At 39.5% G+C, this 27,062-nt stretch overlaps 2 protein-coding genes and 1 long non-coding RNA gene across 3 annotated transcripts; 2 read left to right on the forward strand and 1 right to left on the reverse strand.

Annotated features, from left to right (window-relative positions):
* Window positions 1–1,142: 1,142 nt before the first annotated feature.
* On the forward strand, window positions 1,143–15,770 carry LOC134442303 (ubiquitin carboxyl-terminal hydrolase 47-like). The gene is made up of 16 exons (XM_063192540.1): window positions 1,143–1,197; window positions 1,349–1,418; window positions 2,129–2,173; window positions 2,744–2,852; window positions 10,665–10,795; window positions 10,880–10,950; window positions 11,034–11,168; window positions 11,269–11,364; window positions 11,486–11,617; window positions 11,830–11,958; window positions 13,531–13,556; window positions 13,715–13,749; window positions 13,911–14,006; window positions 14,147–14,220; window positions 14,608–14,701; window positions 15,655–15,770. Exons 2-16 carry the CDS (start codon window positions 1,370–1,372, stop codon window positions 15,768–15,770), a joined length of 1,338 nt encoding a protein of 445 aa, XP_063048610.1. The 5' UTR covers window positions 1,143–1,197; window positions 1,349–1,369.
* Window positions 15,771–15,951: 181 nt separating this feature from the next.
* On the forward strand, window positions 15,952–16,384 carry LOC134442307 (uncharacterized). The gene is made up of 2 exons (XR_010033365.1): window positions 15,952–16,043; window positions 16,190–16,384. It is a non-coding gene; the product is annotated as an uncharacterized LOC134442307 (long non-coding RNA).
* Window positions 16,385–21,265: 4,881 nt separating this feature from the next.
* si:ch211-212k18.15 (uncharacterized protein LOC563681 homolog) lies at window positions 21,266–23,462 on the reverse strand. The gene is made up of 4 exons (XM_063192539.1): window positions 23,289–23,462; window positions 22,565–22,665; window positions 22,074–22,247; window positions 21,266–21,871 (listed from the first exon to the last, which is right to left on the reverse strand). The coding sequence occupies exons 1-4, from the start codon at window positions 23,362–23,364 to the stop codon at window positions 21,422–21,424; spliced, it is 801 nt and encodes a 266-aa protein (XP_063048609.1). The 5' UTR covers window positions 23,365–23,462; the 3' UTR covers window positions 21,266–21,421.
* Between the last annotated feature and the right edge of the window lie 3,600 nt (window positions 23,463–27,062).

Consider the following 27,062-nt stretch of genomic DNA (forward strand, 5'->3'; position numbering starts at 1 on the left):
AAATACAAGGGGATAATCGTATTGACAGATATGCATGCCCACACCATGACACTACCAAAACCATGATTCACTGATTGGGTGGTATGCTTTGAATCATGAGCAGTTCCTTCCCTTCTCTATGCTCATTTCTTCCCATTACACTTGTACAAGATTATTTTTGTCTCCTCTGTCCATAGGATGTAGCTCAAGACCTATACAGTCTTTTTAAGACGTTGTTTGGCAAAGCCAAATCTGGTATTGCTATTTCTGATGCAATCAATAATTTACATCTTTTAGTGAACCCTCTGTATTTCCTATGGTGAAGTGTTCCTCAATGTTCTTGATCTTTTTTCTTGATTGTTGCCTTGGACATGTCTCCACCGTTCACCTGGACACTGTTCTACATCTGGCCAACTGTTGGGAGATGGGTTTTTGTTCACCAGATACAGAATATTGTCTGTCATCCACAGCATTTGTCTTCCATGTCTGCCAGGTAATTTGGTTGCTCCGGTATTTCTTTTTTCCAACATTCTGAAATCTTGAATTAATCATATTCAATGTTTCCCCATCTCTCAAATGGGTTTGTTTTGATTTTTTTTCCACCTTATGATGGCTTGCATCACTGATGGTGACAGATGGACTTTGGATCTCATGGATATTCCGTAAAAATATATGGAAATGCAAATGGAACACTTCAAATGAACTCTAAGACCTTGTATTGACATCTTGATGATGGTGTAGTATGGGAATAACACACATCTGACTGGAAAATAGCTGAGAAGCCTACTGTCCAATTACTTTTGATCCCTTGAAAAGTGGGCAACACACACAAAAAGCGTTGCTATTTCATTCCTGTTTATGCGATATGGATTTTAACACCCTCACATTAACGCTGAGTCTACAGTTAATGCACAGCTTGTTTGTTTTATTTCATTTCCATTGTGGTGGAGTATAGGGTGGAAAAGGATGATAATTGTGTTGCTGTCCAAATACTTCTGGCCCTAACTGTATATGACCACTCACCGCCTAGCCTACCCGTGTGCCAATTGCTTTAAGGCGGTGCAAATCGTGTTTTCATAGTGGTTTCACTTTCACTACGGTCCTCCAGCCTAATGTCAACTCGTGTTGACTTTCGATTTCTCTTTTCTTTTTTTCAGTAGGCCTAGGCCTACAAATGTTCTATTCGCCCACAACCAGTTGTTTCGGAAAGAGAAATTGGTGAGCTATTTTTGATGCCTTCTAACTATTTTATACGAGAAAATAAGACACATTTGATGCTGGAGTGTGGGGTAGCCTAGGCTACACATTTGGTTGTTGTTACACCGGATAAGTTGGGTGAGTTAAATCGCTCGTTTGTGCTTCTTTAAAGCTGAGGTCAAAGAATGTGAAAATGCCGAAGTCTAAACTACGAGAAGCAGATTCGCGCGTGCCTCTGTCAGGTGAGACAAATGGTGAGTGACATCTGTATTTTATGCGAGTAGCCTATCATTGAGTCTTTTATTTCAACGGCACACTTCATCATGATTCCGCTTTGTCTTGTTTCATTGATTTTATCGAGTGGGCTAGGCTAGTGGCTTTCGCTTGGGTAGACCATGCGTCACAACGTTAGCCTTTGAGCAGCCGCGTTGGCATTTGAACTAGGTTGCCTATTATTGTAGTTCCTAATGACCCCTAGCTTATAGACTAGGCTATAACGGGAAATAGATCGAGGTATATTTTGTTGTTGCTTTTCTTCAGCAGCAGTGACCTTTGCTGGGTTGTCATTCCCAAAGTAAGAAACAAACAAACAAAAACAAAAAAACAAGCACATCCGTCTCAAAAAGGCTGGGTGCAGGACTAACAAAATCACATGAAAACTGAAAACTTTCTTTGTGAAGTCCGCGACACCATGGGGCATCATGCCCTTCATCATCACTTTTAAATGCTACGCAGACATAGGCTACTTTCAGTTTTCATGTCATTCCCAAAGTAGACTATTGCATTAGGGCCTATGCGCCGTAGGCTATTTTGTTGAACTACTGTTTTTTGTGTCTTCAAATATGCCCATTCCATTTACCTCGTACCAGTATGGTTAAATGAACACAGTTTTGAGAGTGCTATTAGTAGGCCTACTCAAATGTTCTCACATAGAAACAATATTTGTTTGCAGAGCCAATTCCCAAGAAATGGAAATTATCTGCAGATATATCCAGTGGTAAGTTGTATTAGGCTACAATGTTACTAGGCTATGGAAAGTTGTTTTGCATAGGCCTAGGCCAGTGTTTCTCAACTTTTATTTAGGCGAGGCTCCCTTTCAATTCGTGAAAAATTTCAAGGCACCCCAAGCCAACAAGCTGTAACATGGCATTGCATCCGATACCACACGAGCTTAGAAAATGAACACATTTGGAGATGTCATACAACCTAAGTTCGAAGTTGCAGCTTACTGGGGAGACCTACATTTTCTTTATTTTTCGTAAATGGCAGATGAAAGGTTCCACTGACTAAGCATTCATTTATTTAGACAAATATGTATTATATTACAACATTTATTTATCAGCCATGTTTCCGCAGCACCCCTGAGGGGGGCCTGCAGCACCCCAGGGTGCCTAGTCGGCTTAGGCTATTACAACAGTAAAAAATAGGCTATTAGGCTACAAGGATATTGATTTAATACCAGTGCCTGTATAACATTGAGACATGTGTGGTAAATTTTACCTAAACAACATTATCCGAATCTCCCTGTTCTAAATTTCTATTGAAAGAACATGTTTTTTGTTGACAGGTGCACAGAATGGGTTGAGAAATCAAGGAGCAACTTGTTACTTAAACTCGGGTTTGCAAATTCTCTTCATGACCAAAGAATTCAGAGAGGGAGTACTGAATTCAAAAAGGTAAGAAAATGTTTGGGAAATACACACACAGAGAGAGACACACACACACAGTATGTCACTAGCCACAAAAAATAATAATTCTGATGATACATGGGAATCTGGTTATAGTGTCAGTGACAAATAAGGGTATTGTGCAGAATTAAAAAAAAATATTTTCATAAAGGATTTTAAATGCTTCCACCAGGTTTTCACAAGTGTCTTTTGTTGTATCCATGTTAGTTTAGTAGAATTTCAAATAGTGTTTCAATTAGGCTATACAGTATATTTTTTAAAAGTAGGATAAAGACAGATTGCCCGAAAAATGTCAAGTGGCATACACAAATGTACATATCATATCAGTTACTGGATATCAATAGTCCTTTGAATTAGATTAAATGAAATAACTTTTAAATAAAAATGTTTGTTTTGCAAATGCTTTGCGTTTTTGCAATGTATAATAAATCCTTAAAACTCCTGCCATTTTCTAAATTACACTGGACATTTGATGCCTTAACTCAGGGGTGGGGAACCTTTTTCATTCCAGGGGCCACGTCAAATTTATCCGAGGGTCGTATTATGAAGTTAAACCAGGATTTCCCCCTGCACTTCAGGCCTATATTGAAGGCAAGTGAAAAGAGAAGTCCGTGACACTGCTTGTCTATGTATTATTTAATCGAGCAACGTTTCGACCTTCAGGTCTTCATCAGGCCTGATGAAGACCTGAAGGTCGAAACGTTGCTCGATTAAATAATACATAGACAAGCAGTGTCGCGGACTTCTCTTTTCACTTGGATTTACTCTCATTGTCCTGCACCTGGCCCATCGGGTGGGATGTGCACACATCTACTTCTCTGAACTATATTGAAGGCAGCCACCTTAAAAACAGACCCCACCTTCTTCTACACTGTAAAAAATAGCTGTTAATTTAGGGCAATTCTGCAACAGCGTTCTACTGTGAAAATATTACTTTGAGTCACGTATTGAGCATAAACAGTAAGTACTGCACAATAGCAGCATTGGCTGTTGTGGAGCAACCAAGATATTTTAGGCAGCACCATTGAAACCCATTCATCCTCCACTTGTCCGTGATCACCATCAAGCTGCAATAGCCCATCACCTGAAGAACTTAAGTCATTCTCACTGGTTAAAGATTCTCTGATACTATCAAGCATTAAACAATGTCTAACGTGCTTGATGCAGCACAGTATGAGTAGCACATGTATTTTGATGGTGATGAAAGTGTGAATGGCAACAAGCAGCCCCATCTAAACCAATCTGCTAATCAGTGCCTGGCCTCACCTGAGTAGGGCTGTTATGCCATTATTCAATTACGGCCTTCACCTGCCAAAGGCCTGATGACTCTGGTCACATGGTACTCTTGCACCTGTATATAAATCTGGACTATCAACACTTCAGTTGCTTGCCTGCCGGCTGGCCTGCGTGTCACAGCATAGCACTTGCTTGCCTACATGCTTGCATACTTTCCTCTTTGTGAAAGCTTGCTTTGTGGCACTTGCTGTATGTGGCATCATTTGTGGCATTGTTGCATATAATGTGCCTGCTGCAAATTAGGCATTGCTTTGAGAGCTAGCTTGTAGTGCTGCTTGTTTGCTCTGCTACTTGGTTCAAATTAGTTGGTTCAAGTTTTCACAGACTGACCAATGCTATTTTCATCATTGGCTCATCAAGAGATACAGTAAAAAGCCCACCTCACATACTCCCATTGTCATTGTAACATAGCACTGCATACTCTGAAATTGTATTCATGCCCCACACTTTCAAAGGACCACTGCAAACCATCATCTCAATAAAGCATAGTAGCAGCATAGTATCATGCTCAAGGCACTTCAGTCATGGTGAACGATGGGAGGGTGGGGTGGTAACATGGTACCACAGTTATGGAGAATGATGGGTAGGGCGGGAAGTTGCCATGGCCATATTCATGAATGCAACTATGACCCAGTATTTGCCTGTCGTCTCACAGTACAACTTTCACTTTTTAACTGAAGTGTACTGTTATTTACTTATACTACTGTATAAATATTGTAGAGCACTTTTAGTTTAACAATACTAATACTGTAAACGTTCTGTAGAGTACTGTTATTTAACAGTAAAATTGCTGCTGAAAGAATGTTATATACTGTGATACATTAAACAGCACTGAGCTGTATTTGATGTTTGGTGTGAAATAACAGTAGAATTACAGGTAAATATAATTGCCAGTAAGCGCTGTTATTTTGCAGGGGAAATGTCTTACAGTGTAGGTCCCCTGAATATAGCTTAGTTGTATTGGAAATGTATTTTCTAAGTTTCCTTTAAAACACATGTCATTAGTTCATGAAGTACGTGTAAAATTGAAAGAAAAATGTCTGCACACTACAAAGTGATACTGTCCCATTTTTGGAAATAAGCTTATTTTACACCTCCCCTTGAGTTAAATAATAGGCGTTTACCTTTCTCCTGTATTCACAACTGTTTTCTAGTTATGGCAGTGGACATTTTACCTCCAAGCTAACAGTTAACATTGAGTCCTATGAGACCAGTTAGCCGCGAACTGGTCTCATAGGACTCAATGTTAACAGCTAGCATGGGGGTAAAATTTGCACTGCCATACCCAGAGAACGGTCGAAAGTACAGAGGAACGGTAAAAGCCTATTATCTAACTCAAGGGGAGGTGTAAAAAGCTTATTTCCAAAAATGGGACAGTATCCCTTTGTGTTCTTTTTAATAATAGGCCAAGCTTTCGGTCTACTGACCTTCCTCAGGGCTCAGTTACAATGTAGCTTGGCCTATTAAAAATAACACAAAGGGGATTTAAGTGTGCAGACATTTTTCTTTCAATTTTACACAGTTTTTGTTTATGTTTGGCACATTTTACAGTTTTTGCCTACTGCTTGCACACAATTTGCAAAATTTCGCTCATAGAGTCAAAACTCTACACACAAGCCAATTACTCTCAACACTTGGAGATAAACCCTTCACATATATGCCAGCATGAAACTCTGCTATCAAAACCTAAACATTGCCATAAAAGCTGAACAATCTTTTGTCAAAACCTCGCTTTCATATCAAAAGACACACATTAGCACCAAATGAGAAAACAAATTAGATCAACGTGAAAACAGTTGTCTACTTTATACAAAACACAGCAGTCTTTCTTTTTGTAACAGTCTATTCAGACTCACAGAATGTACATCTTCACAAGACCCCAAAATTCAATACTGTACATTACATAACTGCACCTTACAGTACAGGACATTAAACTGAAGCAAAATATATCTTAAACAGTACATCACTCTCAACACAACAGTGTGTAGGTGAGCTTATGGACCATTTGTTTGTGTATTGGGTATATTCACAAATTTTCAAACATCTAAATATGATATACAGTCCCAGGAAAAAGTTTGTACACCCTTTGAAATTTCTTACATTTCAGTCAAAAATTATCATAAAACATGGTCTGATCTTCCCGGAAATCTCAAGAAGGAACAATCAGAGTCTGCTTTAACTAATTCCACACAAACATTTACATGTTATCATATTTTTATTGGCCATAAGGCTATAACATTCACAGGACAGCAAGGCATAAGTAAGTACACCCTTGCATTAAATAGGTTTTAACCCTCAGTTAGTTGCAATATCCTCAACCAGACTTGTCCTGTTGTTGCAGATCAGATTAACAAAACAATCTGGATGTATCTTGTCTCCCTCTTCTTTAGAGAACTGCCTCTCGTCAGCAAGGTTTCTGGGATGTCTGGAGTGCATAGCTTTATTGACTTCATGCCATATAATCTTAATTGTTTTTAGTCAGAGCTTTGACTGGGCTATTCCAGAATGTGTATTTCATTGTTATGAAGCCATTCTAATGTCGATTGCCTCTAAAGTATGGGTTGTTGTCACATTTCAGCACCCATCCTCTTATGTGCTTCAACTGTGTGACAGACTTCCTCACGTTTTTTCTGTAAAATATCACAATAAACTTGAGTTCACTGCTCCACTGATAATAGCAAACTTTCAAAGGCCTGAGGCAGCAAGGTAGCCGCATATAATGATTCTCCCGCCACCATACTCAGAAGTGGAGATGTAACCAAGAATAACTAAAAATGGAGTTCATTCTGCCAATCTAAAATTAATGGGGTTTCTGTCCAAAAAAATATTGCTGCACCTTTGAGGTTTGCGAAAAAGCATTTATATGCTTCATAAAATTACTGCTAAATATTCTGTAGACCAACGTTGAAACCAAAGTTGAATTTTTCAGGGGAACACATAGTATCATGTTTGGAGGAGAACTGGAGAACCACACCTTCACCAAAACATCATCTCCACCTTTGAGTATGGTGGCGGGAGCATCATTATATACGGCTACCTTGGTGCCTCAGGCCCTTGTCAGTTTGCTATTATCAGTGGAACAATGAACTCAGAAGTTTATTGAGATATTTTACAGAATAAATGTGAGGTAGTCTGTCACACAGTTGAGGCACACAAGAGGATGGGTGCTGAAATGGGACAACAACCCATATTTTAGAGGCAATTGACTTTTGAATTGCTTCATAACAATGAAATACACATTCTGGAATAGCCCAGTCAAAGCTCTGACAAAAAACATTTGAGATGATATGGCATGAAGTCAAGAAAGCTATTCACTCCAGATATCCCAGAAACCTTGCTGAAGAAGGGCAGTTTTCTAAAGAAGAGGGAGTCAAGATACATCCAGATTGTTTTGTTAATCTGATCTGCAACTACAGGAAACATCTGGTTGAGGTTATTGCGACAAACTTAGGGTTAAAACCTACTGAATGCAAGGGTGTACTTACTTATGCCTTTCTGTCCTGTGAATGTTTACATCTTATGGCCAATGAAAATATGTAAACTTGTAAACGTTTGGGTTGAATTAGTTAAAGCAGACTCTGGTTGTTCCTTCTTGTGATTTCCGGGAAGATCAGACCATGCTTTATGACCAATTTTGACAGAAATGTAAGAAATTTCAAAAGGTGTACAAACTTTTTCCTGGGACTGTAAATATGTGCTTGACGTCAACATGCTGTAATGAAAACATAGTCAATATACTTTTTTTTGTTTGGGTATGACGTATGAGCTTTGCTTACAGTAAAGTAATGAAGTACAATACATTTCCAAACACACTATGCAGCTGACATTTACAGTTTTTGCCTACTGCTTGCACACAATTTGCAAAATTTCGCTCATAGAGTCAAAACTCTACACACAAGCCAATTACTCTCAACACTTGAAGATAAACCCTTCACATATATGCCACCATGAAACTCTGCTATCAAAACCTTAACATTGCCATACAAACTCAACAATCTTTTGTCAAAGCCTCATTTTCATGTCAAAAGACACACATTAGCACCAAATGAGAAAACAAATTAGATCAATGTGAAAACAGTTGTCTACTTTATACAAAACACAGCGCTCTTTCTTTTTGTGACAGTCTATTCAGACTCACAGAATGTACATATTCACAAGACCCCAAAATTCAATACTGTACATTACATAACTGCACCTTACAGTACAGGACATTAAACTGAAACAAAATATAAACAGTAGGCCTACATCACTCTCAACACAACAGTGTGTAGGTGAGCTTATGGACGATTTGTTTGTGCATTGGGTATATTCACACATTTTCAAACATCTAAATATGATACGAGACACAATATGCAGCTGACATCTACATGACGTCATCAAAAGTATATCATGTTCAGTCAGGTTGCTCAAGTGCTTGCTTGGTTGTGTTCTGAAAATGACACTATTACGTGTATTTCTACAAACTATCATGTTCATACCTAACATGTGATGATGAAGACAAAAGGGTACTCCTGGCATCAGGCTAGGTTTTATAGAACTTGAGTCAGTCAATGCCATACTCCATATTTTACTCTTTAGTACCGTTGTGCTATTTGTTGTTTTGTTTGAGTGTAGGAAGGTTTGAATTTAGCAAAGAATCAATCAAAGTAAAACTGGCAGAATGGTGGTTAATTTTGAAAGTGTGTGTTTTATTGTCAGTGCCTAAATCTTGTCATACATCCAGTGTGTTTTGTTTTTTTAACAGATGTGTTTTCCCAATGATATGATGAGTGTTCATTTTTGAATGGAGTGTCTTATGAAGGAAAAAGTGTGCAGTGACATGAGCAAGTGTGTTGCATAAAGCAACATGTGTGTTGCTGAATTGCTACTACAGTGTTAAGCAGAACTTTTGTTTAAGGTACGGACACACTGTGTTTAAGTTATGTTACCAACAACTTAACAATATGCTATTTTGGTCTAAGCATCAGCCTATAGTGTTCAAGCAGTAGGCAAATACTGTAACACAGTTACAGTTTTTGCCTACTGCTTAAACACAATTTGCAAAATTTGGCTCATAGAGTCAAAACTCTACACACAAGCCAATTACTCTCAACACTTGGAGATAAACCCTTCACATATAGTATGGCAACATGAAACTCTGCCACCAAAGCCTAAACATTGCCATAAAAACGTAACAATCTTTTGTCAAAACCTCACTTTCATGTCAAAAGACACACATAAGAAACAAATGAGAAAACAAATAAGATCAACATTAAAACAGTTGTCTGCTTTATACAAAACACACCAGTCTTTCTTTTTGTAAGCCTATTCAGTCTCACAGAATGTAAATCTTCACAAGACCCCAAAATTCAATACTGTACATTACATAAGTGCACCTTGCAGTACAGGACATACAACTGAAGCAAAATATATGTCAAACATACATCACTCTAAACACAACAGTGTAGGTGAGCTTATGGACCATTTGTTTGTGTATTGGGAATATGCACACATTTTCAAACATCTAAATATGATATAAATATGTGGTTGACGTCAACATGCTGTAATGAAAATCATAGTCAATATACTTTGTGTGTTTGGGTATGAGGTATTCTTCATTAAATAAAATACATTTCCACAGACACAATATGCAGCTGACATCTACATGTCATCATCAAAATTATATCATGTTTAGTGTTTGCTCAAGTGCTTGGTTGTGTTCTGAAAATGACACTATTTCTACAAACTGTCATGTTCACATTACCTAACATGTGATGATGAAGACAAAAGGTAACTCTTGGTGGCATGTATCAGGCTAGGTTTTACAGTACATGAGTCAGTCAATGCCATAGGCTCCTCCATATTCTACTCTTCCGAACCGTTGTGCTATTTGTTGTTTTGTTTTGAGTGTAGGAAGGTGTGAATTTAGTATAGAAGCAATCAAAGTAAAACAAATAAATGCAAAATAAAATAAGTGCAATGTAATACAAAATAAAGAATGCAACTTTGTAACTGGCAGAATAGTGGTTAATTTTGAAAGCCCGTGTTTTGTTATTGGTGCCTAAATCTTGTCATACATCCAGTGTGTTTTGTTTTTTTAGCGGATGTGTTTTCCCAATGATATGATCAGTGTTCATTTTTTATTGGAGTGTCTTATGAAGGAAAAAGTGTGCAGTGACCATGAGCAAGTGTGTAGCATAAAGCAAAACGTGTGTTGCTGAATTGCTGCAACAGTGTTAATCAGAACATTTGTTTAAGGTACGGCACACTGTGTTTAAGTTATGTCACCAACAACTTAACAATATGCTATTTTGGTCTAAGCATCAGCCTATAGTGTTGAAGCAGTAGGCAAATACTGTAATCGAGAGTGCGGTGTGATCCGGCTAAACACATGAAGTAAATACCTTCCAAGTGTTCTTGACTCACAGATTTAAGATATCTACAAGTAATCTTGAAGTAAGTTGGTCTACTTTAGATGCATACATGTATAAGTCTGTGGCCAATTATGGACTTATTACCCCATAGGTTGAAGGACTCCTCAAATGACAACAATTTACTTAACCGCCTGTGCCAACTGTTCGAAAATCTATATGATGGTCACAAACCCTCTGGCGTATCCACTGTCAACATAACAAAAGCTCTGTCAATAGCAAATGGTAAGATTTAGCTTGTGTGAAATTACTTTTTGTTTAATCATGTTTTGTAAAAAATGTAATCAGTCTGCAACATCTTGATGACAGTGTATGAACAGCAAGATGCAGTCGAGTGGTTTGAGAAAATCCTGAATGAAGTCCCTGAGGAAACGTCACAGGTATATATAAACAAATATTTTACACCATATTTTCACATCGCCAACATCTCTTACCAAGGGCATTGCATTAATGGTGTTTTCAGGTGTATAAAGGAATCTTGCGAAAAACATTGAAGTGCCTGACGAAACTTGTTGAACATGCTGACTGTGAGGAAGACAGCACTTTTTTTTCAATTCCACTTTCCATCGATGCGGACACCTGCGATGTATATAATGTGGTGAGATTGATTTTCCTGCGTTTTTTATGTGATCACCCTAACATGTTACACATACTGGGCATACTGTACAAAAATACAACTGAGAGTTCTGTTGTTGTAGGATGATGGGCTCAAGGACTTTTTTCAAACCACAAGGTCTGATGAGGACGACAGGATGTATTGTGATGACTGCGATGAGAAAACGGATACTGAAATCGTGCGAGCCGTTTTAGTTTTGTTTAAAGGATTTCACATTTTATTTCATTTCAATTCAATTTTGTCACAGCAGATAATTACTTGCTTAATGATTTTTGCTGTATATGGTTTTGCTCCTATAGCGTTTTAACATCCAGAAGTACCCCACCGTACTGATTCTTCACCTCAAGCGCTTTTATTTTGACTATTTCCAAATGGGATATCAGAAGAACTCCTGCCCAATGGATATTCCTCTCGAGCTTGACTTTTTTAAGGTGCCTGCCTGCCTGTCTGTCTGTTCCTATCTATGTCAAAGGTAGTTAATAACCATTTCAAGGCACTGTAATCATAGAGATCTAAAAGAACATGTACACTAGCATATATTACTTTTGGAAAATGAAAAGCTGATATTGACATTGGTAATGTACTGTATTTTTGTAAGGGTTAACTATGAAAAAATATTTTCAACAAATGTGCCTGCCCATAGGACTGTCCATATGATCTGTATGGGATCATCAATCACAGTGGGCAATACAGAGGTGGTCACTATGATGCTTATATTAAGCCTCCTGAAAATAATCACTGGTACTGCTTTGACGACTCTCGCGTAACAGAGGTAGGCAATATTTCACTCTTTTTTTGTTTTTCTAAGGCTTGTAGGGACACACTCTCTCTCTCTACCTACTACCCTCTCTATATATATATGGTGAATTCAGGTAAATTGGGCCCCTTTGAGCCATTCTTCGCTTATATGCCAAAAAAAAAAAAAAAGGGGGGGGCAATTTACCTGAATTCACCTAGATATATATACAGTGGTGCTCATATGTTTACATACCCCAGCAGAATATACGCTTTCTTGGCAATTTCTCACAAAATATGAAGGATTACACAAAACCTTTTTTTCCACTCATTGCTAGTGACTGGCTTAAGATATTTATTAGCAATCTTTTGTGTTTACTCTTTCAAAAGCATGATCACAACCCAAACTACCCAAATTACCCTGTTCAAAAGTTTACATACCCTAGTTTCTGATGCTGAATATGGCCCTGTTTAACATCAAGGACCGCTGTAAATTGTTTATGGTAGTTGTGGATAAGGCTCTTAATGTTCTCAGATGACAAAACAGCACATTCTTCCTGGAAGAATGGTTGTTTCCTATAATATCTTTGGGTGTCTTGCTGGAACCTCACATTTGATAAAAATAACATGTTTGTATTTTTGTAGTAATGGCTTTCTCCTGGCAACCCCCAACAGCCCATCTTCCCTCAGGTGCCTCTTTGCTGTACAGTTTAAAACATTTTTTCATGTTGTCCTATATTTCACTTGAAGTTAATTTTTGGTTGTCCTATGCCTCCTGAACAATTTCCCTTGCCCAATGGCTTGATTCCAACCAAAACCCCTCATATTGCATTTCTGAACTGAAATTCCAACAGTGCCAACATGACAATATTTCGACACAGAAAGCCAAATCAACCCGTCATTAGCTTTAGAAAGAATAAAATTAAGGTTTTTGAGCGACCATCTCACTCTCCTGATCTCAACATCATTGAGCCATTCAGGGGAAACCTCAAATGTGAGGTTCCAGCAAGACACCCACAGATACTTTAGGAAACAACCATTCTGCAGGAAGAATGTGCTGTTTTGTCATCTGAGAAAATGAAGAGCCTTATCCACAAATATCACAAACAATTTAGAGCGGTCCTTGATGTTAAACAGGGCCATATTCAGCATCAGAAAGTAGGGTATGTAAACTTTTGAACAGGGTCATTTGGGTAGTTTGGGTTGTGATCATGCTTTTGAAAGAGTAAACACAGAAGATTGCTCATAAATGTCTTAAGCCAGTCACTAGCAATGAGTGACAAAAAAGGTTTTGTGTAATCCTTGATATTTTGTGAGAAATCGCAGAGAAAGCGTATATTCTGCTGGGGTGTGTAAACATATGAGCACCACTGTATATATATATATGTGTGTGTGTGTATATATGTATATATGTGTGTGTGTGTGTGTGTGTGTGTGTGTGTGTGTGTGTGTGTGTGTGTGTGTGTGTGTGTGTGTGTGTGTGTGTGTGTGTGTGTGTGTGTGTGTGTGTGTGTATATGTATATATCTATTATGCTGTCAAAACTGTTTTATACGATATATATGCATGCAAATATCCAAATATCTATATTTGGCTTTACTTCTTTACAGATCACAGACAACAACTTCTTAAAGGGGTATTACAATTACACTATTATCCATGTGTAGGCCATCATATAATATGTTTGTCTGTTTATTTAGTTGTTTATTTATGCGTTTAATGTATAGGCCTATCTTCTCTCTATTCAGTGTCTGTTAAATAAATAAAAAAAATCTTCTTTATGTTTTCCTGCAGGTCAAGGACTGCATACATGATTGTGTACAGGAAACGTGAGTGATCATACTGTTGTTATCGTAGAAGAAATTATGTGAAAGCAGCCAAAAACCTAATAATCTTGGCAGATGCGATCATGTTCTTGCTTTAGGTAATACCATTGTATAGCAAACTAAATTTATTTGCTGTTGAAAACCCTTTTGTGTACTTTTTGAAGGATCATCCCAAATATATTTGTACGAGGAGATAAACTCTCTGGAGAATACTGCAGAGGATGCACTTAAGACAAAAGCAGAAGATGAACTGCAAAGAAGTGAGTGAAGAGGGACAAGTGTATGCAGTCGTGTACACTCTCTTCTTAACATACATAAAAGATGTATTAACATTTACATCACAGGACTATTGAATATGATTCTTTCATGTATCCGAAAGTCAACTTTGTATTTCTGCTAGGAGAATCTTTTCCTCCATCTCATGAAGAACATCACACCCCAAAGAACTGCACTGAATATACAGACGTGAATGAGGTACAGACAAGATAAGGCCTTAATAGTATGAATGTTTGGTTGTTCATTGCCCATTCACATGCAGCCCATGTTATGTTACCAACACCAAACATTTCAGCACTATTCATTATGATTTGGATATGTACACGTTCCATAAATAAATAGGTGATAGGCATATTTGCCATTTTGAGTTACCAGTCACAGATATCTTTGCAGGCAAAATATTGGTCAGACCATATGCCCCAAAAGTGTGTAGGACACCAATGAAAAGATGATTCAATAGTGACTCACCAATATACTCTATATACTAACTATACTGTAATACACACATTTAAAATGTGTCTAACCTAAGAGTATACTAAGCACCGCTGGATCTTTTCATGCTCCAATTTCAATTTTACACCACAGTTTTCCATTGCCTCGGGTGGGATCTCAGAACAGATGTTGATCCTCGCACATCAAGATTCATCTCAGGCTGTAGCAGAAGAGGAATTGAAAATAAGTGAGTAAACCCGCCAGGTTGGTCGGGGGAGTAATTAACCAGTGCTCTCACCCATCCTCCTCCATGACTGAGGTACCCTGAGCATACCGTCCCGCCGCACTGCTCCCTTGGTCCGCCATAGGGGGCGACCCCCCCTTGCATGGGTGAGGCATAAATGCAATTTCGTTCTGTGCAGTGTGCAGTGTGCAGTGTGCACTAGTGTGCTTTGGAGTGCTGTGTCTCAATGACAATGGGAGTTGGAGTTTCCCAGTTGAGCTTTCACCTTTTTTCACTTTTAAATAAATGTGTGTGTACTTCGTAGCCTCTTACTTAGTGGTGTCAACAATGATCGATTCGGCGATCCGAATCGATCCGGGGCATGGACGATCCAGATCCAGATCCGGCAAGTTCCAGAATCAATCCGGCAATTTTTTTAAGTTTCAATTACTTCCATGTATATTTCGGGAGCAAATGAATGTTAAATTAAATAAAAACACTTCAAAACATTGCAAGACTGATACAGACTGATACAGAAAACAGCCAATAAATTGTTGCTCAGTATCTGACTACTTGTATTTCCTCATCATGGCTGAACATTTGCTTTGCGTTCAGTAGAAATGTAATGCATTGCAATGCATTGTAGAATTGAATCGAATCGGATTGGATCTAATAGAATCGAATTGGATCGGATCTACTACCTCCCGAATCGTGATCGAATCGGATCGTGAGGGCAGTGCCGATCCACACCACTACTCTTACTGCAGATGGGTCTGCCAATTGGCCTGTTCACTCTTTTCTGAAAACACTCAACTACATCATAACAACAATGTAGAGAGTCTTAATTAACTGATTAAGACTTGGTCAGCACCATTTTGGTGACAATAAGGTTATAACAGGCTTTGCGCTAAGATGCTATCGTATGATACAGAGACATCAAGATCAGTAAGATGTACATCCATTTGTGTTTATATTAGGAGAGCCCTTGCCTTCTTCTCATCAACAGCAAAACATCATGAAGACTTGCACTGAAGGCATCACAGCAACTGTGAATGAGGTATGGGAAGGAGAGAGAAGTCTTAACAAGAGTTAATGGAACAAAATGAAATGTTTAATGTGCAATTAGGAGACCACGGAAAAGTTGCCCAATCACTCACCAAAAGAACATTTTCTACAGAGACAATCAATGAGTTCTAGAGATGAGTAGCTGCATACTAACTGCAGCTGGATAAACAAAAAACTACAAAAATGTTTTTTTTTCTAGGTCTCCAAGGATTATATACCAGAAGTCAGTTCTCCATTCATTTGGAAGGCTCCGCGAGGAAGAAGGCGTCGGCATGCGCCCTACCCGTGTAGTAAACTGAAGGTAAGGCCAAAATTGTAGGTTGTCCCATGCATTCCGCAATTGCCGTAGTCAGTCAGGTGTACACCATCTGAATGCACTGAATTCAAAACAAATATGATTTCAGAATACTTAGTTTTGTTTTGTTTTGTTTTTTCAACTAATTTAAGGGTAAAAAGGCCTGGGTGGTGTTCTTTGTGATCCTGTCCATCTTGCTGGTGTCAACACTGATCATCTTGCTCTGGATTCTTTTGATGTGAGACTGTCTTCATTGCCAATGGGCTTTTGGGTGTTCAAAGATGAGGTTTTAATGTTTAAGTAAGAATGATGCCTGGGAATAAATCACTTGTGCACTTGTCTCTGAAGCACTTGTGCACTTGCCTCTTTTTTGTTTACCTCTGAAGTAACGGAAATCGCAACACATTGTGAATCCAAGATGCCACGATCAACTGTCCATTAATTGGTACTATTTATCATTGTATCAGGGTGTGGCCCAATGACTGTTCATGAAGTGTTTTGCTAATACAGTCTAGTCAGGAGGGTTTTTTGCTAGCTTCATTGTTCAACGTCATCTTATTGCAATGTGTTACGATTGTGGGATAGCCTACATTTTCTACACCCTTTATATTACATTCAGTGAATAAATAACTTTGCTGCATCTGTATCTTTGCTGATACATACGATCATTAAAGTAATTTCTGATTGTTTTAGTCATGAAATTGTATTTTTCTCAGGCATAATTTTTTAGGTTTTAATTTATGTCCCAAAATTAATAAATATACAAATAAATAAAAATGAAATAAAACTAAGGTCACTACATTTCTCTTGATATTTGTGCTTTTTTCGTAGCGTTTTTACAAGATAAAGATGAAATTAATCAAAATAGCTCCTACACAAACCTGTATTTTTTTTAGATTTCAATCTGTTAGGCCTACTCTTCCTGTAATCACTTTTCTCCTACAAAAGGAGAAGGGATTGCTGCATTGGGGTCTCAAAATGTTTACATCCAGTAAGATGGGTGCTCATAAAAAGAGTGTACAGAAAGTAATCAATTTGAGGTGCTCCTGTCATTAAAAAGTCTTTGTAAATACTGATACTAATATGCCTTGATGAAATAATAAGCAGGGCATGTCATTCATCAGGTATGTATTTTTTGGCATGCTTAACCCTCCTGTTATCCTTGGGGTCTATTTGACCCCATTCAATGTTTAACGTCTGAAAAATACATGAAGTAGGCCTCCATAGCTATTTTGCTTCATCTTTGATGACTTTTCCTAAATATATGGGGTCAATGTGAAAAAAGTGACATTTCCACAAAAATGTTTTCCCTAAGTGCTGTACACGTTTTGGTTACATCTGTTTTCCTTGGGGTCAATTTGACTCCAAATTATTTGAAGTGTATTAAACATAAATGGAACATCCATATTTTGCTAATACATGTTCCAATCTGTCTAGATTATGCCAAATACATGAACATACATTATTTAGAACAGAACATTTTGCTTTAATTAGGGCTCTGATAACTAACAATATATATGATGTGGATGAGGGCCAAAACTAATTCAAGGCAACTTTTGGGCAGTTGTTGCACATTTTCGCCTAGTCATGGATTAGTTTTTTTGGTATGTGGGCTGTGTGTGGGGGTGCTGGGACTTATCTAAAGGGCTCTTTTATGTCCCCAACAGAGCAACAGTAAATAGCTGAGGCATAAACCGCTGCAAAAGTTTTTGCTTCTACTGATTTTGTAGACATTTAAGTGGCTGGGGTCAAAATGATCCCAAGGATCACGGATGTAACCTAAATCTGAGGATAACAGGAGGGTTAATGTTTTCCTATTGCATCATAAAATGTTCCCAGAGACATCTTCAGACAGTATATGCCAGAAGTAGCATCTTTGATACCACAATTAGGACATTCATATTGTCTACATGGAGTACGAATAGCTTACCTGCCTCCCACCCTGTGTGCGGAAAGGGAACGCACCCGTGTGACGTTGCTGAACGCAGCCAGATGATGTAAATCAGGTTACGAATAGCAGCCATAGTGTATATAGCCTAGGTCACACACAGTGGCCATGTGAGAATGCTGTAAAAGGTGACAACAAATTACTATCAGGAAATTTAACATGTGGTTTAAGCAGTCCATTAGGCACACATTGTAAACACAAAAGTGTGCAGTATGTGAAATACTGAGATGACTGATAGACTGTTTTTTTATCACAGGATCTGGACTGCCTTGTTTGTGTGTTTCATGTTTTGGACTTTGCATGTTCCCAGATTTTGTGCTTGTCTCCTGTGTCTGGTTTCTCTCTTAGCGCATTCAGGCCGACTGAGAACCGTGCTGGAGCCCGTTCCCGCACCTAATCGCGAACCGACCGTCATGTTCACGCCACAGATATTTGCGTTCGCGAACCGGAAAATTGGTTCGCAATGCGAACCGCAAAATACTAGGTTTTTCTCTGTGAACCGTGACGACAGCGTGGTCGTCAGCAGGTTCATCCGGGTAACACAGTCACGTGCGGAAAAAGTTCAGAGCACGGTATGAACACTGGCGGTTCGCAGACAAACACTTGTGCCGAACGTAACTGGTGCGAGCACCGACACCGGCTCCGCTCTGGTTGGCCTGAAAGCCATACCTGTGTTTCTGCCAGTGTGCCACTGTTTTTGTTAATAGATCCAGTTGGCATTATATCACACATAGCTGACGCTTTTTTATCCAAAGCAACTTACAGTTTTTTTAGGTACAGTGTATTGGTTACAGACCCACCATGAATGAAGGTGATGGTAATGGTGGGATTTGAACCAGCAATCCTCTGAACTTAAGACCAGCACTCTAACCATTGAGCCATAGCTGCACCGATTTTATCAGCCAAACAGTTTGCACACCTGGTCTCTCACTGAAAATAGTATGTGGAGGCAAAGACAAGCACAAAGAAGCTGGATCTAACAAGAAGCGTCATTTTGTTTCTTTTCCGGTATCCACTTTATGTCGGGTGAACGCCCCTTTAGGAGACCTTCAGTTAGGAGACCTTCGGAGTCCTGAGGTTGAGAATCAATGAAGTCCCCTTAGCGCTGTAGATGGCGGTAGCGCACGTCTTGCGCAAATACCTCAAAAAGAGAAGAAGAAGTAGGGGACAACGCCCCCTTAGGAGACCCAACTTGGGCAGACGCTTTTGCATTGAGTGGGCGTGTTTTGCGTTATCTTGGTTTGATTCAGTATTTTTGACGAGCAGCTTCAAATGAATGGCAGTGATTGGCAGCTGTTATTAGAGATATACCTGTAGCTAAAGTAATGTACCACTCTTATAACACTTATATAAGGCACAGTTGTTGTTCGCTTTTCAACTTCACCAAATTCAGTCCTGCTATGACAAAGATGCAATGTGTGATATGGACTCAAACTCTCACAGGATGTGTGTGTGTGTGTGTGTGTGTGTGTGTGTGTGTGTGTGTGTGTGTGTGTGTGTGTGTGTGTGTGTGTGTGTGTGTGTGTGTGTGTGTGTGTGTGTGTGTGTGTGTGTGTGTGTGATGCTGGTCTGTTGGCCAGCCACATTGTCATTGCAGACCTTATAGTGATGGGTAGTCGAAGATAATCATAAAATTAGGGGGGGGAATGATTCACGATCAGAGTGAACTGATTATCCTTTCTTATTCCCTAGTTCATCTGCATCTTGCAACAATGTTTTCCAACAGCTCAGACCACAGAAATGTTGTAGGGCCTATTAAAAAAACCTCAGACGGATTTCGTTCCATTGGAATCTCTTTCACTTTGATTGCTTTGTTCATCTGTGAATTGGTTTCTGTGAAGATGTTATCACAACAACATGTTTTGTTTTGCACCAAGTGTAGTCATGGTAACCATGCACATCATAAAAACATTGAGTGTGTCTTGCTTTACTGACGTGTCTGCGTTCTCCAGTAAACAACACAAGAGCGCAAAGTCTGACCTGTTACCTTTATAGCGATCATTTAAGTCATGCAAATGCATTTTTAGAGCCAACAAACTAAAAAAATACATTTGTCGGTGTGTGTGTGTGTGTGTGTGTGTGTGTGTGTGTGTGTGTGTGTGTGTGTGTGTGTGTGTGTGTGTGTGTGTGTGTGTGTGTGTGTGTGTGTGTGTGTTGGGGGGGCGGGGTGTTAATGAATGCAAAGCGTGTTGCGGGTGGGGTCTGTTTTACAAAATAAAGGGTTATCAAAAATATCCCTTATGACACCATATTGTACAGCAGAAGTTGGGCCGTTGTGGCCTAACGATTAGGGAGGTAGTCTTAAGACCAGAGGAGTACAGGTTCGAATCTCACCCTTACCTCTTCTTACAACCATGGCTGAAGTGCCCTTGAGAAAGGCACCTACAGTAACCCCACATTGCCCCAGAGACTGTTACCAACACTCAATAACTAGGTTTATGTCTATATCTAACTTTGGATAAAAGTGCAGTGTAATAAAAGTGTAATGCAATGTAGAAGGTAAATAATTGTGGTGCTGGTGTGACATGTGGGAGAATCTGTGGCCTAAAGTTGAGACAGGAAAGATGCAGGTTTGAATGTCACACTGGTGGGAAGAATGTGGGATGTGTCCACATGCACACTCCTACCCATGGATGAATCTTACATGTCCTTACACAACACATCTAATCCCGCATTACTGACTTGAGACTAATCAATACCCTGTACCTAAACTCTGAGTCATTTTAGGCAGAATTGTTTGGAGTAGCTTTTACTTTATACCTGCAAACAAATCTACCTTTGGGTATCAATTAACTTACCTCACCTTACCTTACCTTAAATATAGCCCTAATTTAACCTTTTTTAAGGGATTGAATGACCCACTATTCAAAAGCCATTTAAAAAAAAACACTTAAACGCATTTTTTTTACATTTTACCCAATATAAAAATGTCAATTTCCCAAAATGTAAAAAAATTGCTATGCCATTTTCCTCAAAGCTCAAAGCTCAACTATCTTATTAGCTGTGCCACTTCATTTGGAAGGCACAGTTGTTTCTATTGTTTCGATAAAAAAGACTGTATACAAAGCAGACTGTATTATTCATAGTATGCTTTATTAATATGAGCAAAAAACAACATACCATTCATATCATATTGGGTATTACAATTACACAACTGCTTTTTATTGATACAGTTGCAGGTGAGACATGCAGCCCCTGAGTCTGTGTGTGTGTGTGTGTGTGTGTGTGTGTGTGTGTGTGTGTGTGTGTGTGTGTGTGTGTGTGTGTGTGTGTGTGTGTGTGTGTGTGTGTGAGAGAGAGAGAGAGAGAAAGAGAGAGAGAGAGAGAGAGAGAGAGAGAGAGAGAGAGAGAGAGAGAGATCATAATGGTCTAGCTATATAATGCTTCAACAGCCTATTTGGCACTTCAAAATATGTGCATGTGACCTGCCAACAGCCTACTTAACCCATGACGGGATACTGGTCTGCCGGCCAGCCACACCGTCAGAGCAGAGCAGGAAGTAACTGCTGGTGGATAGACAATCTGGGGTGAGTTTCAAACAGACAAAGCAGAACTCGACCTGACACCGATTACATATGAGGTTTTTACAGCCTGTGGTGTCGTGTTCAACTATGTTGCCACAAGTAGGGCAGGCCCGCAAAGATGGACACTCTACATTTCGTACTTGTGGCAAGGTAATTTTGCGGCAGTTGGCCAGCCTCTCCACATCTATATTTTTGCAGCCCTCATTGTTGCATTTGTCAGAGCGGGGCGCAGGTCCCTTCCAGGTCTGCTCGCACTGCCAGCAGAACTGAAACGCACGGCCATTGTCTGCGGTGCAGATTTTGCAGTGCACAGACAAGTTGGTCAGGTCCAGCCTCTCCACAAAGGATTTACAGCCTGGGCACTGATGAAAGCAAACAATATGATATTTATTACAGCACCTGAAATGTCGGCATGTTGACTGATTAAATTATCTCTCAATAATACACTTCAACACAATTATAACAAATAAAGCAAAATTTGAATTGCTCATATAGGGCCAGCCTACAGCACATGTCCTCCTGTATTGTGTAAACAAATAAGATGCTTAAGTCCTGACAGCTTACTTCTTTGTATTCACAATGCTCAGCTACAGCCAGCATCACCATGGTTTCCTCAAAGTGAGCCTGCTCTTGGGCATTCAGTACAGCCAGTCTACGAATCTCGGTATACGGCCATTCTGCACCACACCTCTGCAGTGTGCCTTCCTCCAGTGCTGGACAAGTGAATTTGTATTGCCCCTGATATAACAAGTTATTAGTTAAAAATATCATTAAAAAGAAAACTTTATATGTGTATATTCTTATTGAAAGGTGTGTCACATTTTCACATAAAAATGCTTATTTTACATTTGTCTGTTTCATCAATGAGGGACAGCACTGTACAGTTTACAAACGAGGGTACAATATCTTAACAATGTTGTGTACAGTTCTTGCACTGAATAATGTTAAACCTAACATGAAGTAGGCTAACAATATAATTCATAAATTATACATAGTTTTATGGTGTGTTTAACACAATCAGCCAATTTGTGTGACCTAAAAAGATGTAGGCCTACCTGGTCTAGTAGACTGCGACACCAGGCAGTAAGGGATTGTGGAGTCACAGCATGACCGCAAGACATCTCAGCTCTCAAGGTGTCCCGGTCATCATCCCCAGCTGTACATGGTCAGATATACAGATAAATATAGGCCTAGCATCTTAGTGCAGATGAGCTCGTCAACAGGCCTATTCACTCAACTAGGCCCACTTCATAACATAACTATGATATTACAGAAGATAGGTCACAGATTAAGCCTTGGCCATTACCATTTTAGTAACATTACATTACATTTCACTGCTTTTATCCAAAGCGACTTACAATACAGTATATAATAGCATTCAACACTTGCAGATACAAAGTGCACAGGAGATATACGGAACAATAAAAATATATCTTTTATTATTAATAATAATAATTAATTTTGAGTACATTAGTGCAGGGCTAAGTTCACGCGCACACACACACACACACACACACACACACACACATGTCATGCCTTAGAGTCTTTCCTGGGTCTGGGTCAGTTCAGGCAAATACACTCACACACACGGCATGTATTCATTATTTCCAGGTTCAGGGCAAGCTCAGGAATTAGTGCAGTAAATAGTAACGAAAGAGAAGAGTCTAACAACAACCTTGTTGAAGAGGATAATACTACAGTAGTAGCCCATCTTCTTGTGCAATACAGAGTTGGATGAAAGTCTGTAGGCTAATAAAGCAAGAACAAAATTTGACTTACTGATTTCATCTGGCCTGTCGACAAATTTTAATGTTTTATCAGATGGATCATAACGCTTCTCCTGTTCTGTGGTCATCCTGCAAATATGCTGTCGACAAGCTCAGCACACAAATGTCAAAAGAGGGTGTAGCAGATATGTTTTTCTCTTGCCACCTGTTTCACTTTCATTTCTTCGTTTGCCCAGTGGAATTCCCCCGACTTTCCTGGAAGATTTTTTTTTTATCAGCAACAACATAATTTGCCATTGTAAACTTGGTGCAATTGAGTTGTATCACCATACTAAAAAATGTTTCACTTATCAACATAGATTTGTTCATGTTCCAAGTTTGCACTGTGCTCACTTGATAATCCTGCTCTCATTTGTTCATACAATAAAGAAAAATACAGGAGAGGGCAACATTTCCATTATGTTCATACTTCTTAAATTCTGCAAGTACAGTTAGAATGGTAAATAATTTAGAAATTCGTGTGGCGGATAGTGGGTCCACACCTTTGTCTGGGTGGTGAAAGTTTTGTTTGTCACTAGAGATCAGCTCTGTGTACACATTTGCGTATGGGAACAAACCTTTAAATACATATCCTAAATGTGTTGAATTCACTTTCTGATTTATTATTTCTGTAAAGTAACTCTTACATAAATGTGTTTCTCATCTCTCCTCCCCTCTCTTAACACTCAGCTATTGACACTCCCTAAGGCAGGTGAAGTTGTTCTGTAAATGAAAGTGAAAGAGTTACTGTAAACAGCTCTGCAGCTTAAACAGAACAGACGTCCTGGTTGATTCTCCTTGTTTAGAAGCAGGATGGGCAAGATTTACCAAGTACTTGTTATTGGTATTAAAGGAGAGAAAAAAATGGTTGATGTTGCAACTACTGAGTATGACTTTAACAACACAACTGTTCTTGAATTCAAGAAGAAACTGGCTGAGAAGCTGCCTGGAAATACAGGTAGCCTATTAATTATTATCTGCAGATTACTGATTTAATGCTATAATAGGGCAAAATGGACATTGTTTTTCATTTACACTTGACCCCCTTGACCTTTTTGGGTGTGTGAGAGAGAGCGAGAGTAAGAGAGAGAATGTGGGTGTGTATGTTAACTGATCTAAGGCATTTTGCTATAGGCCTACTGAGATTTTTGCTATGTTTACTGCAATGTGCAATAATGTGTAGGCTACTAGGTCTTTGTGTACGTCTTGTATTTGTGTATCTATGTAAGCTGTCAGACACCTTAATTTCCCTCTGTATTAATAAAGTACTCTACTGTACTCTACTCTGTTAGATCCCACTGAAATACGACTCCTGTATACCACCAAAGAACTGGATGACAGCGACAAGTTTTCTGACCATGGAATAAAGGACAAATCTACGCTCATGACAGTACTGCGCTTGCCAGGAGGATGCTGAAGATAATCAATGGACTCAATTTGTACTTGTAATTAGAAACAATGCTTTTACATAATCAACACGAACACACTTAACACGACTATGTCTGTTGAAGTGATGATTGCTCTTTTAATAGAATGTGACCAATGGGTATTGCCTTACTACGCCATATCTTCAACTTCCTTTGATGGTGTACGTGTAAAGATGAAAAGGAATCATGAAGTCAAACACTCTGGATTGTAGGCCTATATATTGTATTGTCCTTGGATATTCTGAACTTGATTAAAAAATGTCCATGATATGTTCGCTTAGATCTCAATTTTCAAACACGGCCCTGGTTAGACAAAGCTTTTAATGAAAATGCATAGGCCTACTTTGTTTTATTTGTCAAGTTCAAGTTGGGCTTGCTGTGATAGTTCTACTGTTGTAGCCTAAGCAAACAATAAAAACACAAACCTGCTGCAATAGGCTGTTGCTCTCAAGTCATCTTAGTAGGCTGCAGATAGTTTTCAAGATCCAGTTTAAAAATATACCTGAATAGGCCTATTTGTAGGCCTGTAGATTTTTGTAAATAAACTGTGAAATGCATAGTTTCATAGTTGCATAGTTTTGTCATGCACTTGATTGAAATGTTAGATGTCGCAGTCATAGCCTACTGCATTCAATGGCTATATTGCAGTGAAATATTGTCATACAGTGCCGTTTTCCCTAAGGGTCTTAGGGCCAAAACATACCAAGGCGGAACGGAACGGTCGCAGGACGGACGCGGTCTTTCTGCTTAGTTTTGGCCGGCGTGCTTTTCTCTGCCTTGCACACTGACAGCGTCGGCGTGCGCGGCCAGTCCTGTTCAAAACCCTCCCCACAGCTAAAGCTAGCGTGCTACTTTGCCATTCATTTGAATGAGACACCGCCGGTTGCCGGCGTGAAAAATACGCTGGAGTTCTATTTTCCAAATGCAGCGCGGCGCGGAGCCGGCTCCCGCGCCGCTGACGCCCGACTACCGCCGGTTGGTGTGTAAGGACAGATAGCTTTCAATGTATTTTCACCGACGCCGGTAAAAAACGCGGCCGTTCCGCGACGCTTTACCGCCTTGGTGTGTAAGACCCACACCACATCTTTTTTCCCGAACGGCAAGCGAAGTCATTCTCACGCTCATGGGCAACGCAACACTTTCAACAGGTCATGGCCAGGCAGATTGCAGTTAAATGCTGCTTGAAATGATAACTGAAATTACGCTTGAGAATTAATAAAACATAGAATGTTTCTTTAATTTTCCAGTCTGCACGCGTCTTTACGCGCAACGTAAGCGGGTGGAACTGCCATTATTGCCGCTGTAGGCTACATAAAGACCCGCAGGAAGGGACATATGGAAGGGGCCGTTAATGTCTGTAAACATGGCACATTCAAAGTCCTTCAACGTCGGCAGAGACCTGTTAACACAAGCATATCCCCAAAATTCACCCCATTAAATGCAATAACCAAATGTCGGTCTACACATCACCATCAATGAAGAGCAATGGGCGGTGAATGGTAAGCGCGAAGGCATTTTCAGTGTGACAAGATTTCGATTCCCTCAGTAAGATAGGCCTACATTAAACGCAGGTGCCTATTCCTCTGCGCAACTGTTTATCCAACCTCTGTGTGTGTGCGTAAAGTGGCCGATCCGCGCGTGCTGTTGGGCGCGCTTGTGGAGCTCTGGCATCCGAGAGTCTTTGCCTCGTAGCCACGCACGCAGGCACATTAAGGCCAAGTCAAATTGCTTTTCACCTGTATTTTACAAAAACACAAAACGATGGCCCAATTCACACAGATAGAGAAAGAATGACACGATGCGCTGTGTTGTTTTCTGATCCCCCTGACTGCACTGCACTTCGTGCGCCATGGCGCTATTTGGAGTGTGCTCACTGCTGAAACAACATTTGCTTTAACAGTAGCCTATTGGCCGGCTACTTGTGACAGACTTGTATTACAATAGTAGAATTGAAATGAAAAGAAGAATATGAATACTATAAGACCTAGTAACGCGAAGAAGTGTCCTATTCTTGTCATCACGCTCGCCTTTCCGAGTGCCTTCCCATTACGCACTATTTCAACATACTAGGGCAGTTGCATAATGTCCATTTTTTGAACTTGTTGTAGCCTACGATGTAGTTTGGAGTTCTTGTGGACTAAGGCATAGCCTACAATGCAAGGAATAGGCCTACAAGAAGGATCACCGCACACTGGTGCCTTTTAAAAATAATAACTTAGTGAACAGCGCATTTCGCAATGGCAACTTATAGGCGACACGTATTTCCATGTAGCCTATGCTTGTTGGAGTTTAATCAAAATGTGCTATTGGCTTTGTTATGTGTGGAGATATGTGAGCAATTAAATAATCTACATTCATGC

Source organism: Engraulis encrasicolus, unplaced genomic scaffold, assembly GCF_034702125.1.
Source record: "Engraulis encrasicolus isolate BLACKSEA-1 unplaced genomic scaffold, IST_EnEncr_1.0 scaffold_145_np1212, whole genome shotgun sequence".
In the NCBI taxonomy this organism is placed as follows: Eukaryota; Metazoa; Chordata; class Actinopteri; order Clupeiformes; family Engraulidae; genus Engraulis; species Engraulis encrasicolus.

Excerpts from the sequence above, each read along its gene's own strand:
- si:ch211-212k18.15 (XM_063192539.1), bottom strand. The coding sequence starts at position 23,364 with ATGACCACAGAACAGGAGAAGCGTTATGATCCATCTGATAAAACATTA. Across the intron at positions 22,666-23,288 it reads CGACAGGCCAGATGAAATCA|CTGGGGATGATGACCGGGAC; the intron begins GTAAGTCAAATT and ends GACCATGTACAG. Across the intron at positions 21,872-22,073 it reads AGCATTGTGAATACAAAGAA|TGCCCAGGCTGTAAATCCTT; the intron begins GTAAGCTGTCAG and ends TGCTTTCATCAG.
- LOC134442303 (XM_063192540.1), top strand. The coding sequence starts at position 1,370 with ATGCCGAAGTCTAAACTACGAGAAGCAGATTCGCGCGTGCCTCTGTCA. Across the intron at positions 10,796-10,879 it reads AGCTCTGTCAATAGCAAATG|TGTATGAACAGCAAGATGCA; the intron begins GTAAGATTTAGC and ends TCTTGATGACAG. Across the intron at positions 13,557-13,714 it reads GACAACAACTTCTTAAAGGG|GTCAAGGACTGCATACATGA; the intron begins GTATTACAATTA and ends GTTTTCCTGCAG.